This window comes from Euprymna scolopes, chromosome 6 (genome assembly GCF_053919585.1).
Source record: "Euprymna scolopes isolate OS-2025 chromosome 6, ASM5391958v1, whole genome shotgun sequence".
Taxonomy (NCBI): domain Eukaryota; kingdom Metazoa; phylum Mollusca; class Cephalopoda; order Sepiida; family Sepiolidae; genus Euprymna; species Euprymna scolopes.
The window spans coordinates 113,446,425-113,471,445 of NC_136487.1; the positions used below are offsets into that span (position 1 = coordinate 113,446,425).

Consider the following 25,021-nt stretch of genomic DNA (forward strand, 5'->3'; position numbering starts at 1 on the left):
AACTGCTTCTGTGGTATCAGTATTCAAGAATTCTGGCGAAAGAACTGACCCATTAAATTAACACCCCATTAGCCTCCTCACACTTTTTGCTAAAATATTTGAGACCTTAATCAACCATGCTTTAGTCCATCACCTTACAAATGCTAAACTTCTGACTGACCAACAATATGGATTTAGACAAGCCTGTTCCACAGCAGATATCCTAACTGTAATCTCTTAATGTATATACCATTCACTGGACAAAGCGGGGGAGGGCAGAGCGGTAGCTCTAGATATATCTAAGGCTTTTGACAAGGTATGGCATGAGGATCTCCTCAGGAAAATTAGATCATACAGTATCACTTGTAGAATAATAAACATAATTAAATCCTTCTTAGATAAGAGAAAAATCCAGGTTGTCCTCTACGGTCATACATCTAAACAATATGATATAAATGCGAGAGTGCCCCAGGGGTCTATCCTTGGACCTTTACTGTTCCTGATATTCATAAATGACCTCCCCGACAAAATTGCCTCTGAGATGGGTATATATGCTGATGACACCACACTCTATAACGGGCATGACAGGAAAACAAAAGAACACATATCTAAAGAAATGGCAGAAACACTAAAGGATGACCTCCAATCTGTAGTGGAATGGGGACAAAAATGGATGGTCACGTTCAATGCCGCCAAGACTAAACTAGTTTCATTCAATAATTACAAGAAACCTTCTCTACCACCTATAGCAATGGCCAACGACTCTTTATCTGAGAGTACATCTTTCAAACTCCTTGGCCTAACGTTCACAGGAAACATGAGTTGGAACAATTACATTGAAGGCATTGCCAGGGCCGCTGCAAGAAAGGTGGGCTCTGTACCGTGCTAGAAAACTACTAACACCCGAAAGTATCCTGTACCTCTATAAGGCCACCATTCGCCCATGTATGGAGTATGGCTGGTGCATCTGCTACTAGTCTTTCACTCCTAGACAAGGTTCAAGAGTCACAAATCTGATAGGCCTTGAACTGGCATCTAAGCTTCAGCCTCTGTCCCATCGATGAAACGTTGCATCCCTCTGCCTGTTCTACAAGTATTTTAATGGAGAATGCTCTGACAAACTGCAAGTACTTGTGCCCCCATGACGTGAACACCCTCGACAAACCCGACAGGCTGGTAAATCCCATCCCCACACTGTAGAGATCCCTAGATGTAAAAGATCTTTCTACTCCAGTAGTTTCTTCCCCAGAACAGCTTGACTTTGGAATTCCATTCCAGGTCCCTGCTTCCCCAACTGTACTGATGTGCAGAAGTTCAAGTGCAACGTGAACCGACATCTTGCTGCCCAAATCCCTACATAGTACCCCAGTAGTTGCTGCCCCTGATAGTAGCCCCCTACACCAAAGTGGCAATATGCCTTGTTTGGGGTGAAAATGTAATAAAAAAATTAAAATAAAAAAAAAAGTTATTAGGGCTATGACAAGAGAATATTCTTATCATTGTTTTGACTCGGTTAATTGAGAACCACATCACTCTATCTAAAAACATATACAATATTAACTGATATATATACACGAGTCAAAATAATGAAAAGAATATTCTCTTGCCCTAGTTATCATTACTTAAAAAAAACTTTAATTTTTTTTTTTAATTCTCTGAACTACAGTAGATTATAATGTTAAGATATCAGGCAATTGGACAAAAGATACACAAGAGATACTGCCAATTCTGTCGCAAAGAAAGTTCCCTCTTTCAGGCTAGAAAACTTCTCACACTTGGTAGTATCTCTACGAAGCCACCATTTGTCCATGCATGGAGTACAATTGTTATAGCTGAGCCGATACACCAACCACATGTTTCTCCCACTTAGTCTCTCACCAAAAAAAACAGGCTCTCATCTAATTTCTTTGTCTACCAAGCTCCAGCCTCTGTCCCATCACCGAAATGTAGCATAACCTGTTGTTTCAAAAGTACCTCAATGGAATATACGCCAACAAACTTGCTGCATTTGTGCTGTCACAACATAAATATCCTGAATCAATCTGTCAATCAGTAAAATCCCACCCTTCACTCCAGATGCCTGAAAACTTTCTATTACAGTAGCTTCTCTTTAACTACTTTACTTTGGAATTCTCTATCTGCTGTTTTCCTAACTGTGCCAACATGCAAAAAATTAAATGTAATGTGAACAAACATCTCACTGCATAACTTTCTACTTAGAATGCCCGACCCTATTAATCTGGCCCCGAATTCTCAGTAGCCTCTTACATCTCTGTGATTGTGCTTTGTTTGGTGTGAATATAATTTTAAAAAATGTAAGGTGGTTAGATCAAAAGCAACAAGAACAGGCGACGGTTTCGTTAATCATCAGCTTACATACCAGAAGGCTGATCAAAACACTGCTTATAATGACTGTGTTGTGAAAAAAAAATGCCAATGTGAGACTGAGAAGCTGGCTTATCTGGCAGAATGGCTTTCAAGAAACCACTGTTGAGGAAGAAAGACAAGGTCAAATTCGGGTGAAGGTGGATAAAAACTGGACAATAGAGTAGTGGAATGAAGTCATTTGGCAAATCAAAATTGCAAATTTGCGTTTCATTAAAATAACTTTTTTAAGGATGAAGTAAATGCATTTTAGATATTAATGTCGTTGTTGAGATTTTGTCCAATTAGGTGTGTAGTTCTAGAAATACATGGAGTGAGAAAAAAAAACTTGATAATGAAAAGAGCAAAAGGAACACAAGCTTTTAACTTCTAACATTTTTATATAATACTAGGTTGGAGAGAAAAGAAAATAGATATGTTGTATTGTAAATACTGACATTTGCAAAATTATCTGTGATTGATATTTTTGTCCAAAGAGTTGTTCTTAAAGCTTTCATATAATTCTCAAGATGTATGGACAAGGAGAAACTACCCTTGATTCTTACTGCAAATTTAATATCTATGGTAGCAGTCAGAAGCTTCTAAAGTCCAGGAGATGAGGATAATTTCTTCATATGCACACAGTTCATTGGCTGAACTGCTTTTACTAGATATCCTTTGATTGGTTCTTTCTGATGCACCAATATTTGGAAATAAACAAAGGGAGACGACTCTTGAATGTTTATATGGTATTGTGGAAGTACTGATAGGTTGAGAGGACAACTAGATACAAAGAAAATATTTGTGGATGCCGATATTATTGACAGAAATTTTGCTACCTTCGTGATACCATTGGGATATGGTGGAGCAGGTGCTAGTGTAATAACTAGAATTAGTAGATAGAATAAGTTTTTTGCCATTACTAACCAGTATAGTGTTACCACTGTCAACTAAGTGAAGAGTCTGTCAGACATGTGTACACAATGTGATGTTTGGAAGTGAAACCTGGTTAAAGACATGTGTTGCATGGAAAGGAATCATATGAGAATGATATGATGGATGTGTTATGCAAGTCTTAAAGACAGGTTCAGATCTAATGAACTTAGAGGAAGATTAAATATAGAAAGTATAAAGAAATGCATGCAGAAGGCTTCAATAGTATGGCCACATTGAATGAATACCTGGGAGATCCTGGGTTAGATGTAGAATAATTAAGGTAACATGGTCAGCATTCAGAAGACCAAGAAAACCATAGGAGGAAGTGATAAAGATGGATTTGAAAGAAAGAAGGATACATGAAGACCTGACCAGAGACAGTTCAGCTTGAGTCAATTTCTAAAAGCCATCTAATGCACTTTACATAAACTGACGTTAAACTACGTTTAGGAAAATAAAATGTGACTCGATTTATTCCTTTCAAAAAATACTTTATCCAAGTAGGAATATTTTCAGATGCTTGTTATCAGCATCAAGTGTAAATTAAAATATGCAGCATTTTTGTAATCAGCAGAAAATTTAAGTAATAATTGTAAATTCTATTAATAATGCTGTATTGCATTTATTAATAGTTTAATAATATATTATTGTTGCATAAAGAAAAGGACAAATATAAAAATTATTTGAAATTGGAAAATTCACTCACGTTTGTTTTGTATGTAAAAACATTACTTTACAAATGCATTCCAATTTTTTCACATGATACCATCATGGCTCATAAGTCACTCGATTTTGTATACATGGTGTTGCAGTACTAAATATAATCTGATATTATGAGGATTGTATACATTCCAACTAGCTGCTCGCATTCAAAATTTGTAGAACTTTTGGTTTTTATGCAGCTATGTCAGGAACTAGGGGTAAGCCGGTTTTCTTATTAATTCTCTGAAGTCTTTCCTTCCTTTGAGTTTAACACTGAAAATGAAATGCTGAATAAAAATAAACACTTTGTCTTGTTTTTTATATATAAATATATAATTTATTCTTTAAAATCCATATTACTTCTCGCTAAGCTGGATAGCCACTGTGTTGAGACATTTTAGCAGCCATGTGGGTTAATAGAGAAAGTTTGCAAACTGAAAATATAATTCACTACAGAAGAATAGACAAAATCAAATAGAAAAGATTTTGTGAATTAAACAGTACCCCCTCCTCCGTACACATGATTGACAGCTGTCGCATCTGCAAACCTTGATACATTTTAACATTTAGCTTGTTATAGTCTATCACCTCCGACTTACTTCAGCATGGTATAAAGATGAAAAACAACAACTAATAAAGATGAGAATAATAGCCCGAAATAAAAATAAATTAATACATATAATGCTCATCTCAAAAATGAATTCCAATTAAGGAATAATATATATGGTATAAAGTTGTTTATTTGTTTGTTTTTTAATCTCATTGTCCCTTGATAATGCTTTCATACGACAAAAAGATTTTTAATCATCTTTCTATTCATGTCTGATTCAAGATTGTTAAAAAAAAAAAAAAGACCCTCTGCCTTGTGTCAGATTTCTCACCTCTTATTTGTAAAAATAAGCAAATAGCACCTTTTTGTGAGGACACAAAGATATCTGGTTAGATGCCTTTTCTTTTCCATTTTTTTTTTTTTTTAAAGGAGACACATTTTATATATTTCTGCTGTTAGGCCAATGATATCTCCATCTGTCCTTTCCCCGCAGTCTGCACGAATTTATTGGTTCAATTGTTGGGGTCTGTTACATTTCAATTTTAAGAAGTTAGTTTTTTTAAATTTGGTGTTCCTCCAAATTTGACTTGCAAGTTTGTAAGCTATTGGTTGTTTTACCATTCTCCTTTGCCTGAAGATCTGGAAGAGCAACAGCATCACTAAGATCCACGCAGTTTGGATTGGTCAAGTTGTAGATTTCTGCACTTTCTTTATTCCCTTGATTATACATTAATATTGGTCATTTTTTAAGCTTTCAATCATTCCCCACTCATCTTTCTACCATCGGTTTTCTTCCTTAGAATTGAAATTCTGTAGCACAGGTCATAATTCCATTTGACCGTTTTTGACAGGTCAATCCAATAGAGCAAGCATTTGCAGTGCATGAGAGAAACTCTGCTTTTTCTATTGAGTAGATGCCGAATGTACGAGTGATGTCACTATCAAATGGTATATTTATTCCCTTTACTTTAAACTAGCCTGTGTGCCCGGCGTTGCCCAGGTGTGTGTTGAGCAAAAATAAAAATACAAAGTGGTAATAGGCAGGCAGGCTCCAACCTGTACTGTAGAACGTGAAAAAAAAAAGTGACATCTTTACTGTTGCGTCCATTGCCAAACTGAAAGTGGCAAAGGTTTAAATTAAGGCTAGTCAATCAAAAAAAGGGGATGACTTTCGAAAATATCGGCGGAAAAAGCGACCCCTCCTTGTGGAAAAGTGCTCAGTTGAGAGTGAAGGAATTAATGTTTTTAGCAAATTTTTCAATATTTGTCGTCCGAAGGGTCGCGCTTCAAAACGATATCGATCTCGTGAAAATCCGTCGCCTCTGTCGAAAGTTTTAAGCAAACATACATACATACATTTTAAACAGACAGGTAAGATATATATATTATTCCTTAATTGGAATTCATTTTTGAGATGAGCATTATATATATTAATTTATTTTTATTTCGGACTATTAGTCTCATCTTTATTAGTTGTTGTTTTTCATCTTTTTATTGGACGAAGGTCAGAGGAATTAGTTAGACAGGTAAGATTTATATTATAGATAGGTTAGGATGAAATTTTAGTTGGCCTCGGTTCTTTTTCAATCAATCTGCGCCCAATATGATCTACCCAATCTAAATCTGAAGCAGTGTATGACTTCAATGAAGATTTAATTTCCCTTCACTTTTCATGGTAAATAAACCATTTGGAACAATCTTCTGGTTGTTTGCTATGATCATTGTTTGATTAGAATCTCTCAATTGCTTTGTAGCAGTCTTTAATTCTTCAAAAACTGCAGTGAGTGAGATCTCCAATGTGGATAAATGCCTCTGTCAACCTTTCCCATAATCCTTAGTTTATAATGACTCGACTCTGGCTAGAGTTTGTATTCCTAGGTTCCTTTTCTTTTAGGATTTGTAGGGGACTAGGATATATAAATACCCCAATCCCATTACAAAAGAATAATGAAACGAATGGGAATTGAAGGAAACAAAGACTCAATTAATGGATAAGATAAATGTCGTTTATTTGCTGTTGAAAGAAATGAACGTTTTAGTTATAACATGTCCGCGCGTATGTAACCCATGTTCGTTACAGGACTGGTATTGTAGCAAGAATAGGAAATGTGTTTTCATCTCAAGTTCGGGTCACTATTGTTTGTTCGCGCGTGGGAAGAGAAATAAATGTTGTAGGAAAATTGAGAATGGTAGTCCAGCGTGTAGACAAAGAAGAGGATATTAGAGTTGTCATCAGTTAGTAGTCAGCTACGCGAAGGTGTTCTTAGTGGCCAGTAGTAGATGGAGAGAGAAAGGGTGAGAATGTATACATACAGTCTTTAGCTCGTGCCCCATACATAGTAGGAAGTGGGCGTGAGGTATGCGTGCGCGCGCCGAAACAGCGGCGGCTTGTTAGCCCAACCTCTCTCGTTGAGAGTTGGTCCTAAAAAGGGTTAGAAATAGTTTGTCTCCATGTTTTATACTCGCTTCCAGAGTGTATCTTGCGCATGTGTATTTCCTTAGAAAGCAGAAGTGACGTCGTCCATGTGCGTGTTCGTGTTCACGTGTGTGAGTACATGTGTATACGTAAGTGTGTGTGTATATATACGTGAATGTATGTACGCGAACGTGAATAAGTGTACATGTGTGGACGTGGGCGCGTATGTTTGTGTGCGCGTATGTATATGACAGCTTGAAATATGAATGTGTGTTTTGTGTGAGACTTGAAAAAGGCTCGTACAGATTTTTACTTTCCTATTTTTTTTTTTTTTTTTTTTTCCGTTCAATGAGTCCATTTCAGATTGCTCTCACCATGCATGTCCTCAGGAGTTCATGTTTCCCTGCGTCTTTTTTTATACATGTGTCCTGGATTTTTAATCAATTGGGTGGATATTTTTCTGAAACTAAGCTCATTTATTTTTCCTCATTCCTATTAAAACAAAGAAAAAAAAATGTTGGAATTTATCAAAATAAATAAAAATTATGATTGTGGATTGATTCTTCCCTGTGATCATTAGGATGCAACCAACGTGTGTGTGTGTGTGTGTGTGTATACACATGCTTAATTTGATGACTAAACTTGTTACTCGGTTCTAGTTTATTTTTGTTGTAAGATTGGACTTTTTTATGGGGCAAGAACTCTGGTTGCTCCTTTTCATGAAGAGATACAACCAGGTTCAAATTTTGTAGTGGGAGCAATCTCATAAGTGGAGTGTGTAAAACGCTGCTCACTTTGATTGATCAAAAAGAACCGTCTTCAAATATATAACTTTTGTCAGTGTTCAATGTTGGCTTTTTTGTGTTCATTTCTGCAAGAAACTGTGTGCACGGGAATAAAATCTGTTTCTAATATTAGTATTATTTCTTAGTCAATTAGAATATTAGAACATTATTTTCATCATTATTAAGGTGAATATTAACCCAGTAATTTTTCTGTATTATATCGGTTTCATATTTGATGATGTTTCTGAGATATAATAAATTCATGGATTGACTGCATTCAAGAGCAAACTAAAGGCTCCTTTTTCATTGGTTACTACACTGGGGAATGGGCCCTTATTGCATCACGTCACTGATTTGGCTTGGCCTATTCAAAAGCGGGACAATTTGGCGTCGACCACGGCAGTCACATTTTTATAAAGATTTTATAACTTATTGTTTTTCTTAATTAAAAAAAAAAAATGAAACTATATCACTTTGTGTGTTAAGAAAAATCATGTTTTTGCAAAACTCTTTTTGGTTAATTATTTTCTAATGAATTTTTTAAGGATTAAAAACTTAAATGCTTTTTAATTCTTTTAATCTAATTAAGAAAAACTATATGATAATATAGTCTCGTTGACGACGGAGTGTTGTTTTTGTGTTTTTAAATAAACACGATTATTTTTAAGTTCTTTTTTTTAAATTAAATTAAATTTTGTTTTTTAATAATTTTTACTTCAATTTTATTCAAAGAAAAAAAATATCTTCGTTTATTGAATTAATTTTAGAAATATATAAAAAAAAAAAAAACTTTTACTGTAACAATGAAGCGCTAATTTAACACTGAATCGGCCACACGCATAATCGGTTATGCCCAACCAGCCAACCTGGAATAGCGACGCCAAATTGGCCATACCAAAAACGTACCAAACCCACTACACTGAAATGCATAAGAATGGGCCACTTTTTTTTCCTGAATCGCTCCACTTATCCTTGATTCATACCTTGTAATGTTTACTTTCAGCAGCCTTGTAACTCTTGCTTTTCTTATTTTGTCCTTAAATTCTCACAAGGGATGTTTCTGACAAATTGCTGTTTTCTGGGTTGGAATCTATTCATATAACACTTATTGTTGGCTTGTATGTTATCTTAAAGTAGTCATTTTTATTTAATTTGTTACATTAAGTAGCTTCATGCCTTGTCTGGAGCGATTTTCATAGAAAAAAGTATTTAGTAAGGAAGCAACACTTATCATTTTTATTTTTTAGTCTAGATTTTGATATGACTTTATTGAGGATTGAATGAACAAACACTGTAAGCATTATGTCAAATCTGCTGATTTTTTTTTTTTTTTTTTTTTTTTTTTTTGAAGGTTGATTCTGTTTTTAGCATTGATTTTCTTGACTCTTTGTAGAATCAGATATTGTAACGTAGTAGTTAATTTTCAAACACTGCAGTTACATTTTAACACTCAAACCGAACAAGTTGTCTGGGACAGTCGCAAAGAAACAAACAAAAGGAAAGAAATTCAACTTTTTTTCTTTTTTTTTCTTAGGCATGAAAGGCATTATTCATTCAGAAAACACGCTATGTGATATACGTATATCTGTACGTGATGTTGCCAAGCTAATCAAAAACCTTGATTCCAGTAAAGCAACTGGCCCTGATGGTATTCCAATTATAGTACTCAAAAAAACTTCAACCTGAACTAGCGCCCATACTTACAAAACTGTTTAAACGTTGTCTTAAGGAGAATAGTTTCCCATCTCCCTGGAAAATCTCATCAGTATGCCCTGTATTTAAGAATTCAGGTGATCGCTCATCCCCCTCTCAGTACAGGCCAATAAGTCTCCTGTGCGTCATGAGTAAGTTGCTAGAATCTCTGTTAAATACAGAAGTAATCAAACATCTCAACAAAAATAACCTTTTTAGTGACACTCAATATGGTTTCCGTTCTGCTAGATCTACAGCAGATGTCCTTACAGTTATATCGCATAGGATTAGCAAATCTCTCGACGGTGGCAATCTTTCTAGGGCAATTGCTCTTGACATATCTAAAGCCTTTGATAGGGTATGGCATAAAGGTTTACTTCATAAGATCGCTAGCTATGGTATAGCTGGAAAAGTCTTCTCAATTATTAAATCATTTCTTTCTGATAGGTTCATAAGAGTAGTAGTTGAGGGGCAAAAATCAGAAGCTCACAGTATTAATGCCGGTGTCCCTCAGGGATCCATCCTGGGCCCAACTCTTTTCCTGATCTACATTAATGATCTTCCAAATCATATCCTTACATCATTTGTAGACATTTATGCTGACGACACTACCATTTATGGTACCACATCTAAGACAGTAAACGAGCAAGTACTCTCCAATTCTCTCTCCTCTGATCTTGAGCATGTAGTACAATGGGGAAAGGAGTGGCTGGTTACTTTTAATGCATCTAAAACCAAGCTTCTCTCTTTACATCATCAACATTTTAATCCACATTTGTCATCAATTGAAATGAATGGCTCTCGTCTTCAGGAGGCCTCAAGTTTTGACAAGCTTCTGGGCTTGACCATTACTCCTGATCTTAAATGGAACACGTATATCAAATCTGTTGCCAAGGCCGCTGGAAAAATGGTGGGATCTTTCTATCGATCCAGTAGATATCTCACTGCTGATGCTATTCTCTATCTATATAAGAGCCAGGTACGTCCAAGGATGGAATACTGTTGCCACATCTGGGCAGGAGCTGCTAGAAAGGACTTGTCCTGCCTTGATAGAGTTCAAAATAGACTTCGTAGCCTCGTAGGAGATGTCCTTTTCTCCTCCTTACAACCTCTATCTCACAGAAGAGATGTTGCGAGTTTGTCTCTGATGTATCGTTATTTTCATGGAAAGTGTTCAACTGAGCTTCAATCTATGGTCCCCCCTCGCCAAACTTTCACAAGAAACACTCGTCTAGCTGTAAACACTATCAATAATTTCCCCCACTCTTTATCTGTGCCTAAACCTAAACATAGATTCCATGAACAAAGCTTCTTTCTTAGAACTGCACGCCTGTGGAATTGTCTTCCGTTTTCCTGCTTTCCGGCTGACTACAATATGGTTGTGTTCAAGTCTAAGGTAAATAAGTTCTTGATGAGCCGTTCCATATAAGTTATTAAATTTACCAAATTTTCATTACTAATGATTACTATATTGACCAACTTCTACTGTACACTCTTTAACCCTTATCTTTGAGTGGCCTCTGGGCCTTGATAATGTGGTGATGCCTTTGTAAAAAAAAAAAAAAAAAAAAAAAAATTCCAAACTAATGCATTGCATGTTGCTGTAAACGTCTTTGTTCATCTCGTCTGCCGTGTAGTTAACAAACTTTGCCGTCTCTCTCACCACCATGGGGCCACACGTTCATCTCACACCGGAAACTACTTTTTTTTTTTTTTTTGGTCCTCTTTGCCACATGGTGTATTTTCTCTCTCTTTTTTTTTTTTTTTTTTTTTTTTTGTCTTTCTTCTTTTCCTCCACTCTGACATTAGATCTCACATCAGCTTGGTTATTTGCATATGTGCTATGCGGCTGCTACTGCTAAATATGCTAGCAACTATGTTAGTTTTACAGGAAGATCCATATAAAGGCTATCAACATCTGTAAGTGAAATTAGTATCATGTGACCGATTGTATTCAAACGTGGCATATCAAAAATGCTGGTGTGCATCATTAGCCATTTCACAGCTTTTCTGAAATGAGATGTTTCACATGTTTTTAAACGTTTTCCTCATCTTGGAAGCTGCCAGTTTTGCAATATTCTGTTTTTTTTTTTTTTTTTTTTTTTTTTTTTTTTTTTTTTTTTTTTTTTACTCTCTTGGTTTCTAAGTGAATATAGACATTTATATTCTCAAATCAATTCTACATAGAGGCTGTGCTAGTTATCTAAAATGACGGAGAAGGCAAATGAGAGGTCTAACCGAAACAGTTCCATTTGAAATTCCCTACATTGTTAATTATGACAATTTTTTTTTAAGTAACGAAGAATGCCTAATTATATATTTTTTTATTTTTATTTTTTGGAATCCTTACAGATGAGGTTTTATAATTTGTGCAGTCATTTTTTTTTTTTTTTTTTTTTTTTTTTTTGTAGGCTGTTATCATCTTCATAGATGTTGTTTCACAGTGTTTTGGCCAACTCAACGCCTGACGGGATAAAAATGTTGAGTCATGTAACTGTGTCCCCAATAGTTACTGCCTCCCATAGTTTTTATTGTTTTGACCTACTAATCTTCAGAGCCCGTGGCACAGTGGATAGACATTGAGTCTCTATAGTTCCAGGTGAACATTGTCTGAAGATAGTGGTTTCAATCCTACCCAAAGCTGGCCAGAGGATTAGTTGATGAAAACGTAGTGAGACAACAACAACTATGGAAGGCAGTAATTATTGGACACAGTTACAAGACTCGGCATTCCTTTCCTGTCACGGTTAACCACCTGAAGAAGGCCAGAGGATGAGTTGGCCGAAACGTGGGAAACAACTATGAAGATAATGGTCTGCAAAATATGAATACGCAAAGAATGCCCAAGCGTTGTTAAAATGTCACTGACCAAGATTCGGAAAATGGTCCGATGCATGTAAACAACAATACCCCTTCTTAGAAAAATATTACAAAAATCAAATTCCCTTTATAGGAATCAGTTATTCTTCTTGGATATAAGGTGCTCGGACACTGGGGATGTTGTAATCATGTGATGGGTTTTCAATGTGTTTGTGAATCAAATCAAGACTTAGACCTCTTTCTAGTCTCCGATTTTCCCAGAACAGAACATACATTTACATGTGAAAATTATCCTTGTGAGAACATCTAAGTTTATAAACTATGAAACACTTCTTTTTTTTTTTTTTTAAATGTTTTACTCTTTGAATTTAATTTGTGTGTTTTAATATTATGAGACATTTTATCTTTAATATAGAATTCATGTTTGTGTTTTAATCATATTTTTTATTCTAGTTTATTTTCACGTGACTTTAACATACATTTTTTTTTATATTTTGGCAGCAATCATTAATAATTGTGAATTATTTTTGAACAATTTTCTTTTTATGCTTCTTTCGACACAATAATAGTTTATCTTTGCAAATCTTTTCAAGAACGTAGAGGCTTTAAAAATCTTCAAGTATTTGGGATCATTCTGCAGTTTTGAATATTCAACTAGAATAACTTATGTAGTTGACTGATAATAATTCACCCCAGTGCCTGCTATTGGATAAGAGCAATTTCCATAATGTATGCTGTGTATGGTTTCCAGAAAGCAAAGAATTACAATAACATGTTGTTTTATGAAGCAAAAGATTCAATTAAAAATACAATTTAGGTTAAAATTTAAAAATGTATTGAATTTTGTTGAAACAGATACATCATCTAGTGTTTCTTGTTGACTGGAAAGATGATAGTCAGGAAGGTATACTAACATTCGTGGAAGAGAGGATTGAAAGTTTGTCTGAGTTGAGCGAGGTGGGAAAATGAGCAGGCAAAATGTACCAGCATTATTTGAAGTTTTTATCTACTTTGCCTCCGCACAGAAAGTCTGTGTTTAATGTGGCGAAAAATCTGGCCCCTCAAAAAAACGTGCACACTGGATTGGTACAAAAAAATAAATAAATTGTCTCCGTCTAGAAGGATTTCTTCTCTGAACGAGGACGGAAAAGATAAAGTGTAATATCAAAAGAAATACTATGATTTACTTGCCAAAAGGCCAATGTCAGGTTTCAGGATTATATTACTCTCGTTTGACCTCGATAATGAAAATCTAAACGGGGAATATCAGAATTCAAAAGATGCTGCTGTTTTAGGATGCCAATGATGGATTATCAGTAAATCCCATCTGATATCAAAAATGATCAAAAGTATCACTATCATGGTTGTTATACGATCACCCCCTACAAAAGATTAGTGCAAATTTTATGCTGAATTGGTAGAGTGATATCAGGCTATATAAAGAAGCTTGTGGTTAATTTTATCTGCAGAATTTCACAAAAAATGTTGGGATAATCTTTTGAATTGATGGAATATTTTCCTTATTTATTTATTTATTTATGTATATATAGTTTTTTTCCTTCTGTGTGTATGTGCTGGAAAAATCTTGCAGCCCACTTCTGGCATAATTTATATCTCTTCATTTATAAGAACAGATTATACATATTTAAAATTAAGATGCTGCAAATTAATGATTTCATTGATTTTTTTTTTCCTCAATTCTTTCAGCACTCATCAAGATTCTTTGCTTTTTTTTTTTTTTTTAAATTTAATTTGTTTTATTTTTTTATCTCAGTTTCTTGAAATGGTTAAGAACTGTCAAGTGAGATATGCAAATAATTTTCAGCAAGTAAACAGTTGTGTGTGCATCTGGGTGTTAACACTGTCAGTTTGTCATCTTATCACCATAAGTTTTTTTAAGCAAACATGGCAGCAACGTTTGCGGATGGTCTCCTGACTGAATGCACTGTTGATATCACACACTGCCTCTGTTGTTTTAGGACAAGGTTTTATATTCTAAAAAGAAAATTGCTTGCATTTTCTTTTTTGTAATTTTTTTTAATAAAAATAAAGTAGTCGACCATAACTGCACTTGGATGTAATGGAGGGCACCACTCCTTTCCCAAGATTACTACTTGCCCTTCATCCTCATCCTATAATGCTATAAAGGTTACATATATTACCTATTTTTTTGGTCTTCTAACAAAGGAGAGGTTGGACCTAGTAATTCTCTCCCATTCGTCAGTTTACACTTTTCTCAATAATCATGCCTTGGATCTTTTTTATTTAAATTTTACACAAACATTAGTCATGGTAAAAGTAAATTTTTGTCAGAACGGATTTTCCAGGATAACTCTGGTTATATTTGTCATAGGAAAATACATATTAAAAGTATGTTTATATTTAAATGAAAAATTTCAAATATGAATTTATATAACAAAGTTTTATAAGAGCTCGATAGTGTAAGACTAGAACTCTAATAAAAATATTTTAATATTATAAAATCCACGTCAAACATGGGGAACAAATTTTCATAAATTCAAAAAGTTTTATTCGCATACAATTGTATCAGACTACCACCAAGATTATATCTATGTTCATAATGTATAAGGCATTTATTTTTCTTGCAGAATCCATTATGTGCTGTAAAAATATTAATGAAATGGGGAATGCAATACAGTTTTGTTCTGTCTTAATTTATGAGCACTGATGTGCTATCCAATAAAAATAAATATCTTATACATTTTAAACATATATCATGGTGGTGGTCTGAAACAATTGAATGCAAATAAAAATAGTTTTTTGGTTTTGTTTTTTTTTTAATTGAATTTCTTCCCTACATTTGATACAGTTTTTATAATTAAAAAATATTCTCATATAAAAAAAAAATGTTTGAGAGTGAAATCTTTTCTTTTCTCAACTTTTAATTGAAAATTTCGTTTTCACTTTGCTACGAAAATATTATTACTATTACCAGCATGAATTATTTTAAAGAAAATACCATTGAGAAATTAGTCATTGAATGGAAATGGCTAAGGCTCAAATATTTGGTTTCTGCATTTTTTACCCTTACTTGTTTCTGCTTCGGATATGTACTTAACTTTTATGCATGATCAAAATGGCTACCATGGATTATTTAACTCGATTAAATATTTACTCTAAAGTAAATTGGCTTAAAACTTTTAAATATGAAATATTTTTTAATGCAAATAAGTCAAAAAATAGATAAACAAAATAAAATATTTTAACTAATTTCCCAATAGTATTTCCTTTTTAAAATAAGTTGTCAGTAATAGTTATGGTTACTGAAAATATATTTGAAGAATGAGTTATTATTGACTCAAATAATTCTAAGATATACACAATAAGTGTTTGTAGTCAACACTTTCATGATTCTTGAAATAATGGTTATGGCATTGGCATCTCTCATATTATAGATTTGAATTTTCAGTAGTTGGTCAAACTGAAGCCCATATGCAAATAAATGGCACCTTATTGGATATCAAAGCTGCCTTCTACTAATTGGACAATATGGTTAATGTTGGTGATGATTGCGAACAAGCTATCATTACTCGCTGCTGTTACGGGGGAAGGTTCAGGAAGTTGTTGCCAATCATTATATCTAGGCACATTTCCTTTAAGATTTGGAGCAATGTGTTTTCAACCTGTGTTTGCTCTACCATGTTACATGTCAGTGAGACCTGAGCCTTAAACGTTTCTGATCTGCAATGGCTTTGGCATAATACAGGGTGGAACGATATAATTGGCACTCTACAAAAGACATGATTCCATTTCCGTTTGATGAAAACCGGTCTACTAGTTGGCTAGTTGTATACAAATCCCAAGAGAGATAGGAGCTTTCCATCATGTCTGGAAGTGACACAATGTTTAACAAACGAGATTGGAGATGCGCCACTGTACAACTCCTGCTCTCTACCGATCCAAGTTATGACGACAGGACCATTGCCAGCATCTTGAAATGCATCGTTGGATTGCCATGAATAAAAGGGACATGCTCAGGGTGATGAAAAGTTTTCAGCCATGGTTATGGTCTTCAGTGTGATTTCAAGTGAGAGCCACATCCTGCCACCTCACATCTTTAAAGTGGGCTTGAAAGTCAACACCAAAGTATATCTGGATATGATGAAGAGTGTAGTGATCCCCTGGTGCAATCAAGTGGGCGCTGACAGACCTTGGCGTCGGCCCACAAGTCCAAAGAGACCCAAGCTTGGCTTCTGAAGGAGTGCTATGACTTTGTACTTTTCTTTTTACTGGTCTCCCCCGACCTGAACCTGCTCGACTACTTCGTTTGATCATATGCAAAGAACACCAACATGACTTCCCACAACACCAAAGCCAGCCTGATCACTGCTATCCACCGGTGCTTGTGGAAAAGGTATACTCCCAGATCCGGACCCATATCATCACAGTGATTAAGGTTGGAGTCGGATGTCGGCTCTACTACATAATCAAGTAATGATTTTTTTTTCAATAAAAGATTTAAAATAAAGCTGTAGTGTTGTCTTTTTTAGGGCGACAACTTTATCGTTCCACTCTGTAATCGTGCCTTGATCAGGTAGTAGATGTGCATATGCAAACGGGTGCCTTAGATGATTCAGCCCTTTTAAAGTGTACTACTTTTTGGACCCATCCCATAATTTATTCAGTTATCCTGAGCACTAAAGCATAAGGTAAAACCCAAGGAAGACATGGTTCGAGTTTACAAAGTAAAATAACTCCATGCAAACTGGCTGATGTCAACGTTTTAGAGCGGACTGTACGGATCAGAGTAAAAGTTTTTTTTGTTTTGTTCTTTTATTCACTCTTACTTTTATGAACTCCAAACGAGGCATATTGTTACTGAGACATAAGCGACTACTGTAATTAAAGGTCATTGTAAGAGGGGGACTTGGTCAACAAGACGTTTGTTCACATTGCATTTAAATTTCTGCATTGGTACAGTCAAGGGACCAGAGAGATAATTCCAAAGAAAAGAAGCTAATAAAGTGAAAGTTTTCCTGCATTTTGGGACCTCGACAGTGAAAGGGTTGGACTTTGCTGCTAATCAGGTTTTCTGGCTAAAAATGGAAGTGGCTAAAGTATATGTGCGTGGGAGAAAGGTATGTAATTACTAAAGTTTGAAGAGAATCATTGATGATCGTCACTTGGACTTACAATTGGTTTGTGTGACTGGTGAATCAATCTCCTTGATAAAATTGCATCTGAGATGGGTATATTTGCTGATGACGCCACACTATAATATTTATAAGGGCAAAAAGCTAATGTAAAATTATCTAAGGTAATGGCAGCAATCACAGAAAACGACCTCCATTCTGTAGTGGAATGGGAATATAAATGGATGGTAACATTTAGTGCTAAGACTAAACTTCTTTCCTTTAACAATTGCAAGAAATCTTCTCAACTACAGATTTCCATAACAAAAAAATGCCCTATCTGAGAGCTCCTCCTTCAAACTCCTCAGTTTAACATTCACAGGTAACATGAATTGGAACAAATACATTGAGGATATTGCCAAGGCTGCTGCAAAGAAGGTGAGCTTTCTCTACTGTGCTAGAAAATTACTCACATCTGAGAGTATCTTATATCTCTACAAGCCCACCATTCGCCCAGGAATGGAGTATTGTTGACATCTGGACTGGTTTATCTACTATTAGTCTATCCTTCTTAGATAGGGTCCAGAAAAGAGATCCTGAACTATCAACCACGCTCCAACTCTTCGCCACAATATTGCATCCCTGTGCCTGTTTAACAACTACTTTAATGAAACATGCTATGAGCTTTTAGTAGTGGTTCCCTTTCAACTTGCATACCCCTGACCTGACAAACAAGCAGCAAAATCCCACTCCTTCACTGTTGAAGTCGCTAGATGCTGGAAAGCTAATGAACCGCCCCCTTAAGTAAGCACTTCATCAAATCTCCACACTAACGTAATGTACTTGCAATAACCTTTATCTCTGAGTGGCTTCCGGGCCTTGATAAGTGGTGATCACTGTGTAAAAAAAAAAAGAAAAGAAAAAGAAAAAGAAGCTTTTTACTCTAACAGTTTCTTCCTTTGGAATTCCCTTCTTGTTTCTGCTTTCTTGACTGTACTAACATGCAGAGGCTTAAATGTTATGTAAACAGACATCTTGCTGCTCAACTCCCTATATAGTCCCCTGCTAACATGGTCTCAAATTGGAGTCATTTGTGTCCTAGTGGCAATATACCTTGTTTGAAGTGAAAAAAAAAAAAAAAATTTATTTTTTTAGTGGATGGGATATATATCTTTGTGACTTTTGAAATTGAGTTGCTTTTTGCAAATGCAATGACATTTTTTTTATCCTCGTCCTGTATCGCATATTTTCTAGATTTTCATTATTGTCAATAATCTTTTTCTTGTCCACCCTTCCTTATGTATTTAAATAATTGAAGAAAGAGCATATGTGGTCTAATGGCACTGATGCGGCATATGGAATCAGCAAAGCCAAGATACCGATTTATTGCATTGATTTGTACTATCATGGCATTAGAAAAAAAAAATATTAACACTTTCTGTAATGGGTTAAATAGCAATTTGTATTCAATGAATCGTTTACAATAGGTATTATGTCATTAAATAACCAGAAAGAATCATTATTTCATGATGTTATGTCTCCTCCCTTCCCTTTACAAGTGTGTAACAATAACAGATACTTTGAAGTGAAGTGTTGAAAGTACTGAATCAATTCAAATAGAATTTGTAACAATGAGAATTGAAATTATAACTATTACACTTCTTCCTACATTGATGATTGTGTAAGCATGAAACACTAATGTCTGTAGTTATAAAATTATTGTTAATATATATTTTAAAATATTGTTATATATATATGTGAAATAAAACTTGCAATTAAATTTACCAAAATGATCCAAGATGGTAAAATTAAAGTATATTATAAATATTAAAGAATTAATATTTATAAAATTATCTCAGCCAGATGTAAAAGCTCGATCTTCCACCAGACTATCCATTCATGTGTAATCACCTTTTTCTTTACCGTATTCCCTCTGCTTCACTTTTTTTGTTTTCAAGTAAGATCTTTGACTTACTTGTTGTTTCATCAAATACTATTGCATACAAAATCCGATCCTGCATTTTGCTAATTCCTACCCTCTGATGAGAAGGAAAGTATTTCTTCGAAACTCTGCGAATTAAGGACTATCCACTTATCTAGTGTTTCCTTTTCGGATTAAATATGTTTTTAACTCTTTTCAAAGTGTTTTTTAACATATTTTATTAACTGTTTGCTCATATATATATATATATATACACTTATATTTTTGGGAAAAAAAGGATTCCAGCAGATTGCTCTATTATGAGGAAAAGAGAGCATATTATTTTTTTTTTTTTCCAGAAGGTTTAGATCTTGTAATTTATGTGTATGTTTCCAATTCCGGTTGTAAAACAAATGAGTATCAGCTGAAAAGAGCTTGATCTGGATATCAAAAACGGTTCCCTATTATCAGGTTTGAAACCGATGGTACTAATGACTTATCCCATCTAAACATTCTGAATATATATATATATATAAGTTAATGAACCAAAACAATTGAGATATTCTCAGGTATTCACATATAAAATTTATTAATATATCAGATCTAATGATTACTCAGAATATATTAAATACTGCATCTAAAATAAACATATATATATATATATATATATATGTATATATATATATAGTCATCCACATACAGTACTGTTTCGCTGTTTCACAGCTCATCAGTGCGGCTAGACAGGCAACTACCTCAAGCCAGGATTGAAACACGACCGTCTGTACGGCAGTCAAGGCTCCTATATATATATATATATATATATATATATATATATATATATATATAATCTCAATTTGTGCTAGTATAGATTGAAATATTATGTGCACAGGAAATATTACGGTTGACTTTTTGCTTCTAAATGAAAAGAAAACATTAACTTTTGCATTATTGTAGTTTATATTAATTTTAATAATATATTATCTATATATCTATAAAAGTGAAATTGTCTGTGTGTACATTTCTCTACTAAATTGCTCTGTCAATTTTCAGTCTAGACTCAAGATTTGACATAAGGAGTCTAGAAGTGTATGCCATTTTGAGTTTCAGAACAGTTTCAGATGGTTCGCTGTTACACACAAGTCCTGGTAGGTGACTTGTTTGTAGTAGACAGTTCCACAGAACAAAATATTCTTACCGTGTCGAAACCCGAGAAAAGAACATGTGAAATTGCTCCAGAAAAGGTTTAATATTTATGAAGCAATTCTGGTTTCTGATTGGTTGGTAGCAGAACGTGAATTAATTTGATTCGTCAGTTCTTAGCAGCATCGTTTATAAATAGAATCGTCCGACTGTGTGGGATCATTACCCCATTATCCACCTAAAATATTGCAACAAGGAGTATCAAGATTTGGGAAAAAAATTTTTAATCGGTTTTCAGCCAGAAATTTGGCTGTCAAGGGGTCAAAGTTCAACAATTTGACCTTTTGAAAACTCTAATAAACTCCTCTGCCAATTTTGGGTCTAAACACTTGAAATTTTAGATATAAGTTCCTTGGACATCGATCAAACTTTTTAATTTGATTTGAACCCAAAACAATAAATGTTAGGGGGGTCAAAATTGGGGTAAAAGTTTTTTTTAATTTTACCTCTTCAGCCAATTTTTGGTCTAAACATTTGAAATCTTACATAAAGTGTATTCAGACATAGGGTAAGCTTTTTAATCAGTTTTGGGGCGAAAATTTGGCTGCCAAGGGGTCAAAATGGAAGAAGTTTACCTTTGCAGACTCTACCAAATTCGTCTGCCAATTTTGGATCTAAACACTTGAAATTCTAGATGTAGGTTACTTGGACATGTACAAAAAGTTATGAACAGTACATAGGTCCCGAGCAAAGCCGGGATAAACTGTTAGTGTTTAATATTTGATCGGTTTATGTAAAGAAAAAGTTCCGTTTTTCTCTCTAAAATATAATAAAAGAATTTTTTGGTTAAGTTTAAAAGCCTTTTCCCTCCCTTTTATCTCTTTCTCCACCACTGTGCTCATCTCTTGTCCACGGTTGCTCATCTCTTTTTTAAATAAATGCTAATATAAAATAATTAAAAAAAAGCTCACAATTCTTTCTATATTTATACATTTATTTCAGTATGATGAATATCATTACATCCCTAAATCTGCCTGGACAAGTAATGTGTATTCCTCTTCTCCAGCACCACTTGGTAAGTGAGATTTTCATTTGATCCTTTCACTTTTATGATTAAAACAAGTTACTGTTTTATTTTCATCTTTTTGTTCTGTGTTCAAATCTAATGATTATTATAACTAATCGGAAAAAAAAAACAAATATTCATAAGTCATGTAAACTCAATTGTTGAGCATTTGGAAAAAAACAAAATCTTACATTCTTAAGTTATCCACAATATTAAAGTGAGATGGGTAATTTACTAATGTTTGGTCGCTTATTATTTGCAGTGAAATGATAAGCTCCACCTCCTTTATTAAAATTTTATTTTTTTAAATAAAGGGGGTGGAGTGGACTTGCTTTTTTCTTTTTTTTTTTTTTTTTTTTTTTTTGTTACCTCTCTGAAAGCGGAGGTTATTTTTCAGTTGCATTTTCACTGTTTTTATTTCTTAAATGTTTTGTCTCTTTTACCGACCCACCTTATTTTTAACCTACATCCACATTGTTTGACCAATCGTCTCCTCCCACCTCCAAAATATCGGCCATGGTCTAACTTGGAATATAATTTTGGGATATTAAGGTCAAGGAAAAAGTTTAAGTTACACTTTTGGCTATAATTTTAATTCTGTTCATCATAGAGACTCACTACTTGACCCATGTTGTAGTCAATGACGTCCCACAACTTATATGATCTTGACATGGACGAGTGCAGTCAACGTCAAAAGTGAGGCAAAATTTCGACCCCCCCCCCCCCCAAATATGATGTATGGATCTGATACTCTTTAATAACAGTTGTAGTGCTACTCTTGGCTTTAGGTAGTATATTTTGACAACGCTAAAACCTTTGAAAAGTTTCAAGAAAAGCACTAACAATCAATATAGATGTAATTAAATTGGTGAATAGAAAAGATGGATAAAGAGTAAAGGTAACTTTCCTTTGCCCGTTCATAACTTCAAATTTACTTACCATACAGTAACCACCATGCAAAATTACAACCTGATAATGGTTCTATGACATAACTTGAGGAATACTTCATACTGTATGGAGGAGTAAGACTTTGGCCTATCCTTATATTTTCAAGCAGAGGTATTCAAACTCACAACTGACTTATGTTCTTGTTAAAAATTGATTTCATAGTTATCTCCCTTGCAATCTTCCCTGACTCCATATTGAATTTTTAGGGAGTTGAGTTAATGCTTTTCGGGCACTCCCTAAGAAAATAAATATTTCAACACAAGCTACTGAATAAACGAGCAAACAACTTCGTAAAACTTCACCAGGAAAAGGTTTATTGAAGCAAGTCAGGGTAAGATGCCAAAAAGATATATCTAGGATAGAACTCGTCTGCATTTGCCCGGTAGTTATTCCCACGTGGGAATCGTCGATACCGGTGTAGGCAGAGAGAGAGAGGAAACAGGTCTGCTCTCTTTGGCGTCTGGCTGGAAAAGGGAAGAGTTTTTCTCGTCCGGGACGGAAGCAGTTATAGTTCCTTAAGGGGTAAGGAAGATCCCTGCGCTATGCCTCTGATTGGTCAGTATGTGCCATATCGCACAGTCAGGGGAGGCACTGCCGCACAAGAAAAGAGTTCTATTTGTTTCTGCTACAAATTTTTCGAATATGACAAATTTTTATTAAACATTTTGCATGTACCAATCAAATTGTTATCACTAACTTATTTAATGTTATTTTTTTATTTATTTATTTTTTACTAAAACATGATTTCTAAGTAAAAATGATAATGCAGAACCAAACCCAATTCATTTTAAATAATAAAAGACCATACATTAGGAAATTACCGTGGGGTATGTGTGGATTTTTTTTGCAATTTTCAGCCTATTGTGATCTGAGCAAATTCGACTGCATGATTATATATAAACTTATCTGCTGCCATTGATTTATAGATTTTCTCCAAAGTCCCACGTTTCTATTTACTGATTATTATTTTCTACTGATTCTCCAGTCTCCAGATGGGATTCTTTCTACATCTAACGTGAGTGCAACCATCATGTTTGGCTCAGTGGATCAGAGGATGGTGCTAGGATGTGTGCCATCTAAAAACTGCATTTTCTTGTCTCTCTCTCTTTCTGTCTGTCTTACTCTCTCTCTCTCTCTTTCTATCTTTTGCTGTACTGCTTTGGCTGTTTTATTGTATTTATTCTGCCTTGTGCCCAGTTTTATTTTTGTAAATCTTTTGGTAAATGTTAAAAATCACAGCTAGAGCAGAATACGAAGAAAAATTCTGTATAAGCATTAAAAATGGTTCTATGTTGTATTTGTTTAAATATTAATAAATGAGAAATAATTTTGAATTTAAAATCAAGTTAGTATTACGCATGTAACTTTAGAAAAACATGCTTTAAATGTGTGAACATGTGAATAAATGAAATCAGAACACTACTTTGACCAGATGTTGTGCGATTTCACTTATTTGCATATACTTGGTACATGCATGTTTTTCTCAAGTTTACATGCATAGTACTAACTGGATTTTCACTCTAAATGATTCCTGTTTTTTTGTTTCTGAATTTTTGAAATGAGGATTGATTATTGATATAATTTGGATTCTTCATAGCTAAAAGAATGAGAACATGTTATCCCTGTGGATTAAATAAAGGATTTTATGCAGATTCCAGAATTCAACAAAACGATTCCTGAGTTTGACAAGATACACCTGTAGAAGATTGGAGGTTACATCGACTGAAACGTTGTGAAAATAACACTCCAGATGATAATTGAAATACAGAAAATCATTTTAATGCCTATCCAGATTGTTTCTCGCATTGTGCTTTGGCGCATTTTTTAATGCTTACCATCTTTTTTTTCCTCCTTGAGTCCAAATCTTTCAGTTTTATTTTCTCCTTGTATACATCTTATTCTTCAAAGCACAACATTGTCCAGTCCCTTTTTTTGCTTGCCAATATTTTTTCATTTAGGAAAAATAGAACGAGATAAAAAAAAAACAAAAAAAAACAATCTATTTCAATTTTGAATTTATAATCTAGCAGACTTTCAAATTCTCTTTCTTCTTAGCGATAATTCTTTGAGAGCAAAGTTTTATTATATTCCTCTGCATGCACCAAATTGAAAAATCTTGTATTGAACTTCAGAAAACAACTGTGATTCTCTGTAGGAATGACTTGAAACTTTCCATTATCCCTTAATATTTTCATCTACACAGCGTGAAATCTATCTCTCATCAAAATTCCCCCTTTTCTTTTGGTAGCACAACTAACCATTCTGTAAGCATTTTGAAATTAACCCTATAAATATTTTTGATATTAGATAAAACTACACATTCTACCAAATTTCTGCCCTTGTATATTCTTTAAAGCATTTTAGATTTTAGAAAAAGTTTTTTAAATAAGATAACTTCCCTTTTATATAAGATAATATCAACATTTAATCTGGTGCTTACGGAGCTCGGTGATCTTTTAAACCAGTGCATTTCAGGTGAAAACATTATATATTTACATTTCATGTGGAAATTAGTATAAATTGCAAAGATTATGTAAAATGATTCAGTAGAAAAATACAAGTAGAAATAGAATTTATCGAGTTTTATTGTTTTGCAACCAGTATGACAA

General features: G+C 34.2%; 1 protein-coding gene across 4 annotated transcripts in view; it reads left to right on the forward strand.

Moving 5' to 3' along the window:
* Positions 1 to 25,021, forward strand: part of LOC145277884 (uncharacterized) — a 132,964-nt gene that overhangs the window by 94,047 nt on the left and 13,896 nt on the right. For 2 of the 4 annotated variants that reach the window (XR_013868237.1, XR_013868238.1), the window contains exons 6-7: positions 21,401 to 21,473; positions 23,398 to 23,427. Coding sequence is in view for 2 of the 4 variants with exons in the window: in XM_080129874.1 (XP_079986000.1) it covers positions 21,401 to 21,473 (73 nt within the window). In the remaining 2 variants the exon portion in view is untranslated. The remainder of the gene's footprint in view (positions 1 to 21,400; positions 21,474 to 23,397; positions 23,428 to 25,021) is intronic. The other 2 variants (XM_080129874.1, XM_080129875.1) reach the window with 1 other exon arrangement.